This window comes from Panthera pardus, unplaced genomic scaffold, assembly GCF_024362965.1.
Source record: "Panthera pardus isolate Hobbes unplaced genomic scaffold, ASM2436296v1 HiC_scaffold_21, whole genome shotgun sequence".
NCBI classification, from domain to species: domain Eukaryota; kingdom Metazoa; phylum Chordata; class Mammalia; order Carnivora; family Felidae; genus Panthera; species Panthera pardus.
Genome location: NW_026526777.1, coordinates 24,112,152 through 24,131,887, shown reverse-complemented (window position 1 = coordinate 24,131,887; position 19,736 = coordinate 24,112,152). Strand labels below are relative to the sequence as shown.

The window sequence follows — 19,736 nt, the reverse complement described above, 5'->3', positions numbered from 1 at the left end:
TGCAATAGCAAAATAAAACACTTTTTAGACATATATGCTCTAGATGTGCCATTTAAACAGGTGTGGGTATTATCTAGACAGAGTAGAAATTAATCATTCCACTTCTTGTGTGTATTATGGACTTAAAAAAAAAGAAACTAACAAAAAGCAGAATGAGACCTGTAAATATAGAGAACTGATGCTTGCTGGCAAGGGTGGGGGGGTGGTCTGGGCAAATTGCTTGAAGGGGAGTGGGATACAGGCTTCCAATTATAGAATAAATAAATCATGGGAATAAAAAGCACAGTATAAGAAATGCAATCAATGATACTGCAATAGTGATACAACAGGACAGATGATAGCTATACTTAATGGTGAACATAGCTTAATGTATAAACTTGTCAAATCACTAAGTTGTACACCTGAAAGTCATGTAACATTGTGGGTCAACTATACTCAGATTAAAAAAAAGATATCAAACATTTATAAAAGTTTCTCATACTGAGAACATATTTATTTCTAGCTTAAACACAATTATTTTACTATGTTCAATTCTCTTGTTAATAAGAAAGTTGCCAATAGCCAGACAGCTAGCAATTTTTGCTTCTTTACCAAAATACAGTGGAGTACCAATTCTATGAAGATCCTGCTCAGTTGCAGCCCCATAAACACGTAACCAGCACTTTCCCATTGCAAAATTAGGTTTCAATCTCCATTTCATAGAGTTATGATAATGTCTGTTGGGAATATGCTTTGCAACACTTTATTTGAGTTTTATTTGGAAAATTATGAAAGTAAGAAAATATTATCTAAAGCAGTTGCTTACTTCTGATAATTATTTTACTTTTAGTGATTTATCTAGAGGAACAACCGGAATGAGATTAAATGACAGGCTACCTAACTATAATCCAATTGAATATGGTTCCCAATGTCACTTAAAATGTTTGAATCTGAAGAGAGTAAGTGGTAATGTTGAGCAAAAGGAAACCTTCTCTTCTTACTCCTACTTTCCCCCTCAAGTGGTAGGGAAGAGAGAGGAGATGTCTGTTGTAAACTGTCACACTGAAAGATTTAATGGTAGAATTACCATAGTTGTAGCTGGTATTCAGTGGGAGCTTATTATTTCCTTTCTGCTTCTACAATAATTCCCAAAGAAGTTTTCCGTAAGAAAGACTTAGATGATAAATGCAAAGATCATATCTTCTCCTCGCATTTCATTCATGAGTTTAAAGTATTTGTCACATTTAAAAAATTATATGTCCTTTAATCACTTTTTTCCTGTTTTACATTTATTTTCAATTTGCTGGCTATGATTTTTGCTTTGAGATAAAAGTTTAGCTCTGGTTTGTTTTTCAGATCTTCTGGCCTTCCTTAAGGAATCTGTTTGTCCCAGTCTTTCTAAACTGTTGGCTTGCCAAACATGCCTTGGAAAATATGATTGTAAGTATGACAGTGAAGTGCAAATACAAAACTATTTTCAACCCTCCATTATTTCTTAAATCCTTTTGATGCTCAGACTAAACAGAGAGAGAAGATGATTTGAAGTCTTAGTCTTGTACTTCCACACTCTTCCTCCCTATAGTAGAAACTCATACTATTGTGATTTATTCAGGTATAACTAAATTTCTAAATGTCTTATTTTTAAACTTCTTTTAAATTAATTTAGTATTTTAGTAATAGTTTCATTTAAATGTTTATGAAAATGGAAAAGTTTTGGTAAAATACTTTCAAATAATGAAAGTGATATGTTGTATTAACATTGAAGCTAATAGACCCTAAGTTTGCTTGTATCCTAATTCAGGATGACAACTTTTTAAATGCCCATATTGCCAAGTCACTGCCTTTGTAAGGCCCTTTGAACTGGTAAACAAAAATCATTCAGATTTTCTAAACATCACCAAACCAAAGCTACCTGCTATTTGGACAACAAATTAACCAATCTTGTGAAGAGGAATAACCTTCCTAGGCAATCTGTTGATATATAATGGGAGTCCTTGTTTTAAGGATTTAGGAGGTGATGTCAAACTGCTCTTTTTTTTTTAATGTTTATTTATTTTTTGAGAGAGAGAGAGAGGATGAGCAGGGGAGGGCCAGAGAGAGAAGGAGAGAGAGAATCCCAAGTAGGCTCTGCCCTATAGCACAGAGCCTGATGAGGGGCTCAATCTCATGAACCATGAGATCATAATCTGAGCAGAAATCAAGAGTCAGAAGCTTAACTGTCTGAGTCACCCAGGAGCCCCAGATGTCAGACTGTTCTTAGCTGTAGGTTTTCTCACATTCCATAAAAATATGTGAGATTTTGTGAGGTTCTGTATTGAAGCTGGAAACCCTTCATTTAAAGTCATCCTTTTAGATTTTGTTGGGTTGGGTTGTGAGTGGGATATTAGAAGGGAGAAAGAGAAGGAGAAGTAAGAGATTCAGAACTCAAGAGTTGTGCCACGGTTGGATTTTGCTGAAGGTTGACCCTGTGTGGAGGGACTGATTTATAACTATGAGCAAAATGTATTTACTATAGGCTTCAATATAAGTGAGCCGTGAGACATTTTCTCTTTAGTCATCAATTCTATAAATGCTAATATGAGTCTACTATGTGCCAAGCACTCTGATATGATAGCTAATGATTTAACTTTCTTCATCTTCAAAACAGAACAAAAGTACTTACATTACAGACTTGCAATGAGAATTAAATAAAATTACATATATGTATAAACATATATATGTGTGTGTGTATATATGTATAAAATATTGTATCTGGCACAAACATAGTCAGGGCTCAATATTGTTAATTTTGCTTCATTGAAATTAAATTTGTTCTGAAGCAGACTTGTTTTATTTTAAATGTTTTTTTAAAAAGAAATGAACGTGAAGTTTTAGCCAAAGGAATATTTGGAATAACATTTAAGTATTCTCAACCAAATGAATGTTTCCAAACATTGAGTAACAACTGGAGTCTCATGAAAATACATGAGCAAACAGTAGGGGAATGTGGCCTGTGAAGTGGTTTGAATAAACATTGGGCTGTCTTATCTGTCCCCCCCCCCAAAAAAAACCCAAAAAACATTTTTTCACTAAATATATTTTGCCCAAATTGTTAATGAAAAAAATACACCATGAAAAAATAAATCTCATTTTACTAATTTGTGTTATTAGTTGGTGGAAAAAAAAATAACCTAACCACGGGAGGAATCATTAGTCAATCATTGAGAGCAAAAGTAGTGCTTTGTAATATTAAGTTAGGATTCATTTTCCACTGTATTTCTATATTTTGCTTCTCCTTTCACTGCTACATTTTTAGTTTTTCTGCTCATTAACCCTCTGTCAAAAAGAAAGTAAGGAATGAGAGGTAAAATTGTAACCAACTTATTTTTTTTGTTTTCATAACAGTTTTGGTTAAATATGTGGTAGAAGAAGATAAAGTAATGTCTTGTTGAGATTTTATATTGGTGAATTGATTTATTTCAAGCAATACCGACTTTAAGATGGTTAAAAGTTTATTATAAAATTTTTGAGATGAACAGAAAACTATAAAGTAAATTATGAAAACCTATAAATCTATCAGACTTTATATCCTCCTAATATTTTCTATGAAAAACATGCATACCTATCATATATGAAATTATATGTTCAATTTTATAATTTGAATTAAAAAAAATTTTTAATGTTTATTTTTGAGACAGAGACAGAGCATGAGCAGGGCAGGGACAGAGAGAGAAGGAGACACAGAATCCAAAGCAGGCTCAGCTCCTGAGCTGTTAGCATAGAGCCTGATGAAGGGCTCTAACTCACGAACTGTGAGATCATGACCAGAGCTGAAGTTGGATGCTTAACTGACTGAGTCACCCAGGCGCCCCTTGAATTTTGTTTTTATAGTGCCCAATTTCCTATATCACTAAATACTTTTTTCAAATCATTAAAAAAACTTTTTTAATGTTTATTAAGTTTTGAGAGAGAGAGAGCATGAGGGTGGGAGGGGCAGAGAGAGAAGGAGACACAGAATCTGAAGCAGGCTCCAGGCTAATGAGCTATCAGTACAGAGCCCAATGCGTAGCTTGAACTCACAAACGGTGAGATCATGACCTGAGCCGAAGTTGGACACTTTGGTTGGACACCAACTGAGCCACCCAGGCACCCCCTTTTTAAATCGTTTTTAATGGCTGCATCTAAATCTGTTACATAGTTTTGATCAGTTATTCATTTTGTATTGCATATTTTAGTTACTTTAATAGTAATGAACATTTGTTATTTCATATAAGTATTATAATTTTGTAATAAAGGTGAACATATGTTAATATTGATTTTTATCTCTGATTATTTTCATGTGGTCAATTTTTAGAAATTATGTGATTGAATAAATACTCACTAAATTAATGAATGAATGTATGAAATAAAAAGGACAGGGCTGTGACCTATGTTACTAAATCACCTTCAAGACATTTTATAACAAAGTACATAGGCAGTATCATATGTGAGTGCTCATATTTTGTATCTTAAACAACACTGGGTATATATTCTTTAATGTCTTTCAAATGGAAAGATTAAAAAGCTTATCTTGAATTCAACTTTATATTAATGAAGTTAAACTTAAAAAATTTTGTTCATTGGCTATTTAGCCTTTGATTTTTATGATAGATTGCATGGCATATTTCATGTTATTTTTTGTGATTCAGAGAATGAGATGTGATTGTAGCTTGACCTACTTACTGCTTTCCCCTAAATTGAATATATTGTTTTCTGATCTTTTAAAGTTAGAATTTTCCATAAGAGATCGTGCTTATCATGGAGGGCTGTGGGAGTCAGTGCAACATCTCTGTAGATGTTGGTAAGGCAAGTAACTGAAATTTGGTGCTTTGGTGGTCCCCCATAGTATTATGTTTGTCATATGAATGCTAAGGTAAGTTACATTTAGACCTAGGCAAAAATGAAGATATGTTGCTATATCCATTTAAAGTATATGTATCAAGTGTGCACAAGATAGCTAAAATATAATACATAGTAATAAATGTAGTGAAACTCATGGATATTTAGTATTTTCAAAATTAAAATATGCTTTTTTTTTGGTTTTATTTTAGAATGATCTGCATAGAGCCATACAGCGTACCCAGTCTGCAATGTTTAATCAAGTTTTGATTTTAATATCTACATTACTATGCCTTATCTTCACTTGGTAAGATTATACATATCATTTTTATTGTTTCATTTAATTATAGTTTTTAAATATTATATATCATTTGAAATGAGTTGGCTAAAATAGATATTCCCTACAAATGTAAAGGATCACCTACAGAATTAAAAGTGAAATCTCTCCTTCAGCCTTACAGAAAAACCAAGAAAGCACGTCTATCATTTGGTATTGATATTTACTGCAACTTTGACATTTTCCCAAATGCTGTAAACAACCAAATCACAAGAATTTGCACTGCATGCCGTAGTTGTCAAACAAGAAATTTTCTTTCAAACTGCTGACTTGGAGGTGCCCTTATCTTTCTTACAATCTTCAAAGCAGAAACACTGTTGAGAAAACTGTCATTACCCATCACTGTCTCTGCCTGTGCCTTCTCTCCGTGATGTTTCAGTACGCAGTCAGGCAGAAAGCAAGGGCAGATGTCCTGCCAGTGCAATGCAAGACCTGGTTCTTTGCTTTGTTATAGAAAACAGGTATTTCTTTTTCTGGAAAGTCTCACCTTGATGATTGTAAAGTAATCCAGTGGGAAATGGTGCGCTGCACATATGGACTCATGTAGATCCTTAAGTGGAGGGAAAAAATGTGAAAATCAAAAAATGAGGTAGAATAATATATCAGTTACAGGAGTCTTAAATATTATGTGTAATGGTGCTCTGTCCTGGATTTGACCTATTCAGAAAGAGAAAAAGCTAATTAGGAAGTACAAAATAAGAAGAATGCCTTCATGTGCTAGTACAATGAATCAGATATAAATAGAGCTATAGGTGTACGTGGGTAAACATAGGTTGAGATATATAGGCATAGTAATACTTTGTGTCAGTAGTTTGCAGTGCCTATCTCTATTAACTGGATTGAAAATGTTTTATTGCATACTTTATATCTTAAAAAATAAACATATTTTAAGAGACTTAATGTCTGTAGATACAAACTATCTCTCTAAACTTGACACAAAGCTATCTTATCATTTAAACCTTTTTTACTGTTCACAAATTGTTTTTATTGTTCACCTCGTAAACACCTACCTGCATAAATATGAAATATTAAGAGTAATGATTTCCCTCTAAAGTCACTAAAAATTCTTAATTTTAAGATAATGACATCATATAAATAGTTTAAGAGGGTTTTTTTGTTTTGTTTGTTTTACCTAAGGAAAAATAGGACAAATTAGATTTTTTTTTACTTATGTACATGTTCATATTTCAAATGCTGAAAAATTGAAGAAAGTAGAGTGATTTAAAAAATATTATTAGAGTCTGTTAAAGTAAAGTGAGTAAAGAAGTAATTGAAATATTAATGCTAAAAAAGGATAAATTATTTTTATATGGTAACAGTTCAGTACTTTTGTTTTGGAAGCATCCTTATCACAGTGAATCATGCATAGTGGGCTCTCTATTTGCTCTTACTTTCTGCCTATATGTCTATTTCTTGAGTAGTTTTTATTTTCAAAAGAAGCACCTAGCCACTTTCTCACACCAAGGAATGCAGCAGTGCTAGATAGAGGGTTTTCATGATGTATATGAAATTGCTGTTATGCAGTTTATTTCTCATTTAAGTCATTGGTTTCACTTTTTATTTTGTTTGAAGTTAGAGTTGCTTTTGTTGGTGTTGATCTTGTGTACTATTGTTTTTAATCACACGTACATTATCAATGTGCAATGTCATTGTTTTTAATCACTTGTATGTTCATACATTTATATTAACGTGTTTCTAAATTGTAAAATCTAGAATGGGGAAACTGAAGTTTGGTTTCTTTGTGTGTCCTCCTCTAGCCGTACAAGCAAAATGTCATCATAAATCATGACCATCATAGTAAGGTAGAATAAACCTTGTACGAATTCACCATCAAAAGTGCAGTTATGTACAAGAAAAATATAAACAATGTTCTATTAGTTATAACACACAAGCTGTTGTAACAAAGTTACACCACACACACTATAAAATATGAATATACACAAAGATTCAGCAACTTAAGCAAATAGAAATGTTTAAGTAGTCTGTCCAGATGCCTGGGTGGCTCATTTGGTTCAGCATCTGGCTCTTGATTTTGGCTCAGGTCGTGATCTGACAGTTGTGAGATCAAGCCCTGAGTCTATGTGGAGCCTGTTTAAGATTCTGTCTCTCTGTCTCTCTGTGTCTCTCTCTTTCCCTCTTTCTCTCTCTCTCTCTCTCTCTCTCTCTCTCTCTCTCTCTCTCTCTCTCTCTCCCCCTCCCTCCCTCTGCCCCTCCCTCCCACCCAAAAGAAAGAAAAAAAGAAAGAAATGTTTAAGTAGTCTTTCTAAGAAGGTTACATTAGCTTAATACTGCTGGAGACTAAATTTTCTTGTAACTTGTTTTCTACCATTACCAAAACATGGTTTCCATTTCATGGCTCAAGATGTCTACTCTAGTCTTGCCTATATTCTAACTCCAGCCTGTAGGAAGGAGGAAGAGAAGGAACAACTTGGAAATTGCATGCATAGTTTAGGCAAGAATTTGGTCATATATTCATACACAGATGAAAGGGAGTCTCCACAAATCTGGTCACGGTGGGAAACAGTATACCAGCTGACTGTTGTGCTATCATGGAAAAGCAAAACTGGATACTGTGGAACAATAAGCCATCTCTGGCCCTGATAAGTCATACAAGTCCATATGTGCATCCTTTGTTTAAAACTCTGCTATGTTTGTTTGGAGCCCATGGGCAATTTACTTAATTTACCCAGCCTTTTATGCCACATTATTTATTTAAAAAAATTTTTTAACGTTTATTTATTTTTGACAGAGAGAGACAGAGCATGAGCGGGGGAGGGGCAGAGAGAGAGGGAGACACAGAATCCGAAGCAGGCTCCAGGCTCTGAGCTGTCGGCACAGAGCCCTATGCGGGGCTCCAACTCACAGACCATGAGATCATGACCTGAGCCGAAATTGGACGCCCAACTGACTGAGCCACCCAGGCGCCCCTTTATATGCCACATTATTAAATGAGGGTGATATTAATCACCCTGTAAGATTTTTGTTGTGCTTTTTTTAAATGAGGACAAATTAGGTATGTCATACAATGTTTATCCGAGGATGTGGCATTTGGTGTGAACACTCCAAAATTTCATTTTTTTTTTCTACTTCAAATGTCCTCTTTATATACGATGATTGAATTTTGTGAGTGCACAAAAACTCATTTGTTCTAAAATATATAAGCATCGTAACGTATTAATAATAATATAAGACTTAACATGATGCCTAAAATATGTATTTATTAGGAAATATGAGAGAATATTTTCCTCCATTATAATGTATTCAGACTTTCTTTACTTTCTACATATTTCTAATATCTGTTTCCTCTAGTTAGCTTCACTAAATTAAAAGTAGTGGTAACATCTCCCTCTTTCAGGGTACATTTAATACTTTATACTTTACAAATACGAGTGTGTGTGTGTGTATACACACACATATATATTATCTATGTATATAATGTTTTTTGTTTTTTTTTTTACATTTTGGTGAGATTAGTCTTAATCAGTTGGTGTTACATTATGTCATAGAGCAAGACTGTCAGTGTTTTTCCAAAATCACAATTTTTAATACATAAATTTAAGCCCCTAAAGATTCAACAGCTAATAGTTGGTGAACTGGCTGTGTTGTTCATGAATCTCACAATCTTTAAAATTACCTGTTTGGGGAAGCTGCTATATGTATAGTTTTAAAAATGTATCTTCTCTTCATCATTATTAACATTACAAAGAACTATCATTAAGCATCTGTCTACAAGAGACACATGCCAAACTGAAATAAAATTAAGCAGCTGACCCACTGTCTGTAGGGAATGTGCTCAGAATTGTTTTTCCTGTCATTGTAATGGAATTGGACTAATCTTTCCCCACGTCTGCTGTGTACCCCTCTTGATCAATAACGCACACTTCCAAGACAGCTGGGGATTGTGATTCAGCCTGTGTCTCTGTAACAAAGCAGAGGAAACTGGTGCATCGGGAATTAAGCGCATGACTTTAGCCTAATTATCAACATAATCTAACCAATGATAAGAACTCTAATTTATAATGCATTTGGCATTTCTAATTTTACACTAGTAGATTTATTTTGCACCTACTTTGTTTCAAACTTCAGTTTTTTATTTGAATATGTATGTTTGGATATTTTTATATTCTTTCATAGAGCTGTAGCATAAAGAGCTGTATTATGTTAATGGATGTTTCATGTTTTAGTCCAGTGAAAACAATTCAGTATACATCCTCAGTCTTACTTCAGGAGAAAATAAATCCATTTATTGTTTAAAAATGTGACCTAGTTAAAATTATTAACATGCTTACTTAAGTCAGCACTGAATATTATATATAAGTGATGAGTGAATCACTAAATTCTACCTGAAACCAATTTTACCATATATGTTAACTGACTAGAATTTAAATTAAAAAAGTATTTGTGATATTCTTGTGAATCTTTAATACTTATTTTAATGCTCGATGCTGAAGTTCTTGAATTCTGTTTACTGATTTAACTCTTAAGGTAAATAGCCACGTGGGAAGTGCACAGTCAGAAAATAAGTACTGAAGTTTGGAGAAAGTATTAAACCATGTTCTCGGGGCGCCTGGGTGGCTCAGTCGGTTAAGCGTCCGACTTCAGCTCAGGTCACGATCTCTCGGTCTGCGAGTTCGAGCCCCAGGTCGGGCTCTGGGCTGATGGCTCAGAGCCTGGAGCTTGCTTCCGATTCTGTGTCTTCCTCTCTCTCTGCCCCTCCCCAGTTCATGCTGTGTCTCTGTCTCAAAAATAAATAAAATTTAAAAAAAAAATTAAAAAAAAAAACACCCATGTTCTAATGGTGTTATCACCACTGTGATATTTGGTTACTAGTTTTGTTTGGTCAGATTTGTTTTGCTTCATTACAAGTGAATGACAGAAAGTGCATTTGTCTGAGGATCTGACTAACAGCCCCCAGGTTTGTATTACACTAGAACATATAGAAGCCTTTTTGTTCCAACTAAATTTTGCCTAAGTGGGCAGCCAGATGTTAGGCAATTAGAATTTAGACCATCATTGAGTTATGAGGGTAATGTATAGTTATTTTCAGGCATACAAGAACTTAGAAAGTTTGCTACCTACATATTATTAAGTAAGTACTACAGAAATAAGACAAAAAAGGATAAAGGAAAAGGAAAAAAATACAGCTTATGAGAACCTGTGGAATATGAAGTAGCAACACCTTGGATGTTTCTCTGGGAAACCCTATTTTCACACTGAGTTTCATCAGAAGTGCAGTTGAAGGCTTACCCAGGCAGAGGCAGAGACACGAGTTTTAATTTTTATGGCATAGGTACCTGGCCAAGGGTGGTTTTCAATTAGAAGGTGGGGTGAAGGAGTGATTGAAAACCAAAGTGGCCATGCCACAGTAATTCTCATGTTACAGATAAGAAACAGAGGCACAGAAAGGTCAAATAAAATGATGAACCTTAGATTATCTTAGGTCCACAAGTAGTAACAAGCAGAGCTCAGATCTAGACCTAGGCAAATTTGTGCCAGAGCCCACATACTTAACCACTGTAGTATTATTTCTTTGATATTCTAGAAGTCACAAATAAAAAAATAACCTAAAAAAAAATCAAAGAGAATTATGTTAATTTTCCCATTTCTATTATTGTTAATTTAAAAAAAAATTTTTTTTAACGTTTATTTATTTTTGAGACAGAGAGACAGAGCATGAATGGGGGAGGGTCAGAGAGAGGGAGACACAGAATCTGAAACAGGCTTCGGGCTCTGAGCTGTCAGCACAGGGGCCCGATGTGGGGCTCGAACTCATGGACCGCAAGATCGTGACCTGAGCCGAAGTCGGCGCTCAACCGACTGAGCCACCCAGGCGCCCCTATTATTGTTAATTTTTAAATCACTGTTTGAAGTAGCATTATACTTTAGTAAGACATTAAAATGATGACGAACTCTTGGGGCGCCTGGGTGGTTCAGTTGGTTGAGCATCTGATTTCGGCCCAGGTGTTTTGATTTTGCAGTCCGTGAGTTTGAGCCCCGTGTCGGGCTCTGTGGTGACAGCTCAGAGCCTGGAGCCTGCTTTGGATTCTGTGTTTCCTTCTCTCTGCACCTCCCCCCCCCCCCCCGCCCCCGTCCCCGTCCCCGTCCCCATGCTCTGTCTCTCTCTCTCTCTCTCTCTCTCCCTCAAAAATAAATAAACGTAAAAAATTTAGAAAAAGATGACAAACTCTTAATTTTTAGATATTTTTGATTAAGGACAGAAGAATATTTTAGCTATTGCTGTCTCTTTTGTGTGAATAATTAGTTGCCTCAAATTCAACAAGTTTCTAATCTTTTTTTTCTTTTTTAACTTTAGCAAACATAAGTAAAATACATTTAGATAAAAACACATCATATACATGACTATAATCTGTTTAAATTACTTTCATTTATCTGTTCATCCATCTCCCTTTCTGTATTTCTATGTATCTGTAGAGATGGGAATATATTCAAGTGATTGTATATGGATATAAGAATTATGCATCATGTTTTCACTGTCTTCCATATACTTTCTGCTATGGTGTCAGTCTTCATAATGAACATGTATCCTTCAAACTGTAGCAAAAATTAAGGAATGTAAAAAGTGACAACAAAATTTAGCACAAATGCCAAATGTAAAGATCACATTCAATATGATTTATGTGATTGATTTCCTTCCTTTAGTAAAGTGATTCTCATATTAAGTTTTTTAAATATCCAGATTCCCCATCTTTTTCTCCTACTTCTTCTTTGAGTCTCAATTTTTAAATTGAAGCCCTGCCTTGAACTTTTCCCGAAGGCTGTCTGAATAATGGGAGATGCGTAAACTTTGTGCTTCTCAGAGTTGGAAAAAAATGTTAAATGTTGAATGCTTCTTTAATTATCAGTGTTTCTTGGTAGATTTTCATGGTATATAAGAACAGAGTCAGTTTCCCTTTCTTACCATTTTATGCCCAGCGTCTCTGTGGTTGGAAGATACAAGATGCTTAACAGACGTTTGCAGTAGATAGACAGTAACATTCAGGGGCCAAAATTCCAAAACAGTATCTTATCAATTGGAGGTACTTAAATATATTGTAAGCTAAGTATGTTGAAACCATATATTTGGAGAGGTTCCTTTAAATACCTTCTTTTCACAATTAACTTTGCTGTGAGGTCATGGAAGGAATTAAAATCTAACAAGTGTCGGGGCACCTGGGTGGCTCAGTTGGTTAAGTGGCCGACTTCGGCTCAGGTCATGATCTCGCGGTCCGTGAGTTTGAGCCCCACATCGGGCACTGTGCTGACTGCTCAGAGCCTGGAGCCTGTTTCAGATTCTGTGTCTCCCTCTCTCTGACCCTCCCCTGTTCATGCTCTGTCTCTCTCTGTCTCAAAAAAATAAATAAACGTTAAAAAAAAATTAAAAAAAAAATCTAACAAGTGTAATCTATGAAGATATTCTAGGAATGTTTTATTTCTGCCAAGGAGATATAACTGGGTAGTAAAATGTCTACAAATTTAATTAAAAAGAAATACTCTTTGAAATAATTTTTATAAATTGCATATACACACCTCATAAATAAGACTTTCAGATAAATCAGACTTTGGCTGTTAATTTTGTCTCCATATAATTTCTGAATTTACGTCTTGAGAGTTTTTCTTCCTTCAACTTTAAAATTTGTGAGAGCAAAATAATTTAATAAAATTACTGAAAATACCACCTCCTATATTGAGCTCAGAAACAAATTGATTAAATACTAGAGAGCATTGCAATACATGCGCCATCATGCCGTTTTTTTCCCCGCATCATCTTTCGGGATTTTTGTTTCCTCTTTTATTTCTTTCTTTGGGTTTTTTTGGTTCCATCGCACTTTTGCTTCTCCCATCTGATCTAAATCCTGATCTTCTCCCAAAAAGTGTTCACATTCATTTATTTTGAAACAAAGAATATGCAATTGTGGGCATTAGGGTATAGGGTGAGGTATGGTCACTTTTCATGAATTACTAAATCGCAGTATATGTTGACCTCAGATTAATGGTTTATGGAGTGATTCGGTAATCTTATTTTTGCATAGACACAAGGACAATGCCCAGGAGCATAAGAACTTTCTTGAAACAATAGAAAAACTAGATTTATTATTACCTTAAAAACAACATTTCTCCCTAGAAAATGTAAAAATCCGTACAGCTCAGATATCTTAAATTCCATGGGAATATTAGGTTTTTGGCTGATACCCTGCAGGAAATGAAAATGATTATTTGGAACAATTTAATTGGTATTCATTCAATAAATACCAAAGTGCAAGTCGTGGGCTGATTTGAATGCTAATGTCTGAACTATAAGCATGAAATCAAAGTGTTAGATGCTTTTAGCACAGAATGCCATTGCTAATTAAATTTTTCCAGTAACTGTGCACAGCAATAGGATTCATAGGGAGTGCACAGATATTTAAGGTTATTTATTTCTGCCACGTGACTTTTTTTCTCTGACAATATTTTATTGTACAAATTGACATTTACCAGGTGGTGACAAAGTTAACAGTCTCAGTATTTCCTTTCATTCAACTTAATGTTTTCCTTATAAAACTTGCCAAAGCTTGAAAGCTTGTGTAGTAAGTAGTCCCCTGCTAATACACAGGAGATACACTCCAAGATCCCAGTGGATTCCTAGAACTGTGGGAAGTACTGAACCCTATATATATATATTTTTTTTTTCCTACATACACATGCTTATGATCAAGCTTAATTTATAAATTAGGCATAGTAAAGATTAACAATAACTAATAATGAAAAGAATAATTATAACAATATATTGTAGTAGAAGTTATGTGAATGTGGTCTGTCTCAAAATATCTGATTGTACTCTACTCACCCTTCTTCTTGTGATGATGTGGGATGATAAAATGTCTATGTGATGAAATGAAGTAGGGCGAGTGGCATAGGCATTGTGATGTAACATTAGGCTATTGTTGACCTGACGTTATGACAGGATCATCTGCCCCCACTGTAGGTAGCTGAAACCCCAGAAAGCAAAACCACAGATAAGAGGGGACTGCTACATAACCAAATGTATAGTTAACATTTCAAAAGGCAAATTTTAAATAAAGTTTTAAAAAATGTTTATTTATTTTTTGAGGAAGGGAGGGAGGGCGGAGAGAGAAAAAGAGCAGGGGAGGGGCAGAGAGAGAGGGAGAGAGAATCTCAAGCAGGCTCCACTCAGCAGAGCCGGATGCAGGGCTCAGACTCACAAACCATCTAACTCACGAACCCTGAGATCAATGACCTGAGCTGCAACCAAGTGTCTGTCGCTCAACTAACCCAAGCCTTTGAAGGTGCCCCTTCAAAGATAAATTTTGAAGAGCACTAATTATAAGTGATTAGTAATTAAGATCCCTTTGTTATTATATATAGGGTCTAATTAAGTAAGCAAATCAAGTATGATTTTTCAGTCATTTTAAATAGGATAACATGAGAATCTGTATTTTAAATCCTAATTAAATGTTCAGATTTTCTTTTAGAATTGCATAACACTGAAATTATTTTGTATGGATCTGTGTCAAAGATAACACTTTAGAATGTTTTGTGGGAAGCAGGCCTCCAGTAAACTCTTAAATCCAGCATTCTTTATGAAACGTTTAGAAAAATAAACTTTTTTTCTAAAAAAAACTCCCCCAAACCCTTAAGCTAACATTGAAGCTTTTAAATTAACTGTATCTAATTCATTTACATTCTTTTAATATTTGACATGAATTCTTATCTAGTATAATTTGTCAGTGCCTATCATATTTTTCTAGTTTTGAATATTGCCTTTTTTATGAAGAAGACCTTCATTAACAAAATTATATACGATGCTGCAATAAGGTAGGTGTGACCCAGTTGCAGGTTGGTACTGAGATAAGGTAGTGAGTCTCCTACTACATCTGTTTAGCTCTTACCATATCTGCCTTGGGAGCTTGGTCATGAACAACTCCATAAACCATCCAAGTGTCCAGGGTCACATCTTACTTGAATGCTTATCTGTGCTAAGAGCCGAGGTCCATGGTCATTGCTGTGAATGGTGCGCTTCAAGGCCATGAATTACCTGGAGCTCTCAAGCGATCAGTGAGTGCATTCTCCTCTGGGTCAGGACAAGCTGTATATGGAGTCATGTTACCTGCTGGCTCCTTAAGAATGATGTGTGAGCAACCTTGACAAAAAAGCAATAGCTTTATAATCAATTAAAAAGATTCTCCAGTCTGGTTCAACTTGTGCTTAAACTTTTTCATTTACCATGTGCATACACGGTGGTTCATCACACAGTTATCCTATTTTCTGCCACATAGTATGGACTTCAATTTCCACTTTAATGACAACTGTTGTCACACCCAGTGACAACCGAGTTCTCTACAACTCTGTGACTGTCTTCATTTAAGATGTGCTTGCTCTGTGGTATAAATGGTAAAAATCGTAAATTGGAACTATATAGTTCTGGGTTCATATTATGACCCCACGACTATACCTGCATATCACTGACTGTATGCTTATCCCTTTCATGCAGAGGGTAGAGCTCATGTTAAGTGTTCTTACTGCAGTAAATTTTTAAAAAACAGAAGTGATACAGTTTTGATGACAAACTGGATGTAAGGTGTGGGAGAAAGAAAAATCGAAGGATGATTTTGAGATTTGCATTTTGGGAACTGACTGAATGATAGTGCCGTGTATGAGGGTGAGGCAACCTGGAAGGCAACATAAAGAGGATGAGAAATAAAGAGTCCATCATAGCTGGGCTGCCTTTTAGAAACCTTAGTTAGGTATCAAATAGCCACTTGTCTATTTGGTAGTTAACATAAAAGTAAAAACTAGTGGAAATGCAGAGGGAACTTGATAAGAGTGTAATTGTAGCAGAAGATTTTAATAAAGAATCATATCTCTAAAATAGAGCCAAGAATTCTTTTTATTTTCACTTCTCCAAACATAGCCCTTCCTATACCATTCAACCCAGATGGTTGCCTATTTTTAACCGCAGTCAACGTCAGAGCTTTTATAGTACATTCTCATTATAATAAAAGCATTTTCTTACCAGCGAGCCGTCAAATCTGTGCAGAATTCATACATCCTTTTAAACCGCCACAAACTCTCTATTTTTTTCTCTTTTAAATTCCTCCTTATTTTTTCATCCTGTCTTTCCCTTCTTATTAATTCCTCTTCTTTTACCTAACTCCTTAAATTGCTTAGACACTTTTGCATTTCAACTGACTTTTAGAATCCTTATATTTGGGATTGTATATCATTGTTGTTCTCCTCACAATTTCTTATTAGTAAATGCGTCAGATTATTTCATTGTGTTATGATTTGCTTTCTTTCTTGCCCATAATCATTGCCAATGTATTTTAAAATATTTTGATTCAGAGTGTTGAGAGACTCATTTTAGCATCATCTCCTTTTTCTAGATTTATTGCTTAAGCTGGTGTATCTCCTACTCCATGGTTATATTAACTAGCACCAAAGCTATGCAGAGGTTATATAGAATATTTCTTTTTTAAAGTTTTATTATTTATTTATTCATTCATTCATTCATTCATTCATTCATTTGAGAGTGAGAGAGTACACAAGCGGGGGAAAGGGGCAGAGAGAGGGAGAGAGAGAAAAAGAGAGAGAGAGAGTCAGTGAATATAGGGAAGAGGTGCAGGGGGAGGGAGAGAGAGAATCTCAAATAGTTACATGCTCAGTACAGAGCGTGACCCGAGACCCTGACCCTGGGATCATGACCTGAGCCGAAATCAGTAGTCAGATGCTCAACCAATTGGGCCACCCAGTAGCCCTATACAGAATATTTCTGACTACCCCTAGTAATCCAGTTCATTTGGTATTTAATACTCTTTTTTAGTTCCTGTCCATTGAGCCATATCTCTCTATATAAGTTTTTAGTATTTCTTTTTAAGATCTTGGTTTGCTAACAAATTGATTTTAAGATGTTCTAAATATATCATTTGACTTTCATATGAATTTGTCCCCTCTGGTGTGTCTGCTGCAAGGTGAAAACCACTTTTAATACCCTGCTTTACAATTATCTTTTGTATTGACAGTTAAGCACCCAGTCATCTATTTTTTCAAGCCTAAAATATCCCCCAAATGCTTTAACTTTTCTCCCCAAGATATTTTGGTTTGTTTGCCTTTTACTAAATCTTTCTGTTTTATAATTGTTAATTCAAACAAGACTCAGTGCTGAATGACCACCAAGATCAAGATAATTTATATAAAAGTATTTTGTAAACTATAAAATACTATTTAAACATAATGTATTTTTTTTTGCCATAATTTAGAGGAAAGATTTGTAGTTTAGAGAAAAAATTGTTCTTCTTAGGCTTTATTTCTCACAGGGACATATGTGTGTATACAAGTTTCTGGAGAGACCTTAGGTAAAAAGATATCTTGGCTGCGTCACCTTCTTGCGTGTGACTTTAATGGATAGTCTTTCAGCTTTAATTTAGTAATTTTGTCAAATAGAGAGAGAAAACTATTGTATAAATTTCAACAAAAGGCTTGAGGTAGTTTTAAAAGCAGACATGAAATTGGGTCTTCATAATAGGAGAAGAAACAACACATCAACATAATAAGAATGAAGTATAAATCTGATAGTAAGCTTGAAGGCAGCTGAGGTAGATGGAGAAATGTAATTGTATTTAGCTCTCTTTATGGGAAGGAAGAAATCACACAAATTTCTCAATGTAATCAATATCCTCCTCTCCCACTTCCTGAAAAACTCAAGAATCTCATTCTATAGGCAGAGTGATAGACATTATATGTAAGTATAGAGACACAATAAATGTTATTTCTTATTAAAAAATTTAAATGCAAAAATAGTAATGGTTTCCTGCTTATTGGCTTAGTGTTTCATATTTGTAATTGCTAAGAATAAAGATAAGTGCTATTGGGATACTCTGTTAAATGAAATTTTGAGCTAAATGAGTCTCATGGTGTGTAAAAAAAAATAAAGGAAATAGTGTATTGATTGTGTACATTGAATTAAAAAATGCTATTGTATTGCTTAGTTAATTTTTTTCTGATGTAAAAAATACAGAATCAAAGATTTCCTTGAATGGTGGTACGTTAATTGCAATTTTAATTCCCAGTTTAATTTCTTTAAGTATAAATAACTTGATATGGTAATGTTCTTAGCAGATTTTTTTTTTAACGGAAGCCATGGGAGCAAAATGTGTATTAGGTAAATGTCCACACAAGTCATGTTTTCCAGCAGATTTCTTTAGTTCAGAATGTGTCTTGTCCTTCCAAAACTGTTCTTTGAACAAATATCATTGATCAGGAAAGCAGTTGTAATTTCCAGTGGAAAAAAAAGGATAATTATTTACCTAGGAGACCATTTTACACAGATAACTGGTGTATTTGACCTCATCTTATGAACAATTAAATGCACCATCAATGGAAATGTTAGCTGAGCGTGCAAAAGAATCAATCAGATACTTCTCAAGAGTGTTCTTATTCACATATGGTTATATTTGTTTATTACAGAATTATCTGGATATTATACTCTATGAAATAGACTGTGAGTAGAGTATGAAGCAGAGTGTTCTTACTCACATATGGTTATATTTGTTTATTACAGAATTATCTAAATATTACACTCAATGAAATAGAGTGTGAGTAGAGTATGAAGCCGGCATATGTTTACTTAGCCATCTCTTAGAAAGAGGAAATTTTCCAATTGATTTTAAGCAGTGATTAAATATTATAAAAGTAAACGTGCTATCATTATTGCAAACTTTTCATGACAGATTAGTATTACATTTTAAAAGCTGGGTTCAAATAAATTATTATATAAAAATAAGAGTCACTTTTGCTCTGAGAGTAATTCCCATTCCTTACAGTGTGAAGTAACATGGGAAGCTCTATGTTCTGTTTTATTTTTAGTGACTGGTTAAATTTGGACTATTTCAAAATAGTCAGATAGAATGAGATAAAGCTTTATTTTGTGCCTTATTTAATTTCCAGAAACTGTTGACCAGAGAGAGAATATTAGGGATTAGTTTTGTTATGTGGTAGCAACTAGCAATACATCCCTGTGGGAACATGTTAAATGAGTGTAAATCAGCTTAAATTAGTTGATATTTATTTGGTGCTCACATTTCACATGAGCAAGGATATATAAATAAGTGTTGTTGGGGTCAAGAATGTTCTGTCTTCGGGGCGCCTGGGTGGCTCAGTTGGTTGAGCGTCCGACTTCGGCTCAGGTCATGATTTCATGGGCTGTGGGTTCGAGCCCTGCGTGGGGCTCTGTGCTGACAGCTTGGAGCCTGGAGCCTGCTTCGGATTCTGTGTCTCCCCCTTCGGATTCTGTGTCTCTGACCCTCCCCCATTCATGCTCTGTGTCTCTCTCTGTCTCAAAAATAAATAAACATTAAAAAAAATTAAAAAAAAATAATGTTCTGTCTTATTCTAGGTTCTTGTAGCTGAAGTAAGAATCAAATTGACATAATAGAGATTAGCAGGAGAAAATCAAATTTAATTTAGTACGTACAGGGAATCCACATAGACATGGAAGTTCCAAAGGCAGTCAGGAAAAATGAGGTATATATGTTATCCTGAAATAAGAAGGAGTGGGAAGAGGTCT

At 34.7% G+C, this 19,736-nt stretch overlaps 1 protein-coding gene and 1 long non-coding RNA gene across 9 annotated transcripts in view; one reads left to right on the top strand and one right to left on the bottom strand.

Annotated features, from left to right (window-relative positions):
• LOC109276540 (uncharacterized) overlaps nucleotides 1-14,046 on the bottom strand; it is a 44,346-nt gene extending 30,300 nt beyond the window's left edge. The window contains exons 1-2 of the long non-coding RNA XR_002084716.2: nucleotides 14,001-14,046; nucleotides 5,661-5,723 (exon numbers count right to left, since the gene is read on the bottom strand). This is a non-coding gene — a long non-coding RNA (uncharacterized LOC109276540). The remainder of the gene's footprint in view (nucleotides 1-5,660; nucleotides 5,724-14,000) is intronic.
• KCNT2 (potassium sodium-activated channel subfamily T member 2) overlaps nucleotides 1-19,736 on the top strand; it is a 364,046-nt gene that overhangs the window by 128,920 nt on the left and 215,390 nt on the right. For all 8 annotated transcript variants that reach the window (XR_008424552.1, XR_008424553.1, XM_019465585.2 and 5 more), the window contains exons 7-8: nucleotides 1,336-1,419; nucleotides 5,049-5,143. Coding sequence is in view for 6 of the 8 variants with exons in the window: in XM_019465585.2 (XP_019321130.1) it covers nucleotides 1,336-1,419; nucleotides 5,049-5,143 (179 nt within the window). In the remaining 2 variants the exon portion in view is untranslated. The remainder of the gene's footprint in view (nucleotides 1-1,335; nucleotides 1,420-5,048; nucleotides 5,144-19,736) is intronic.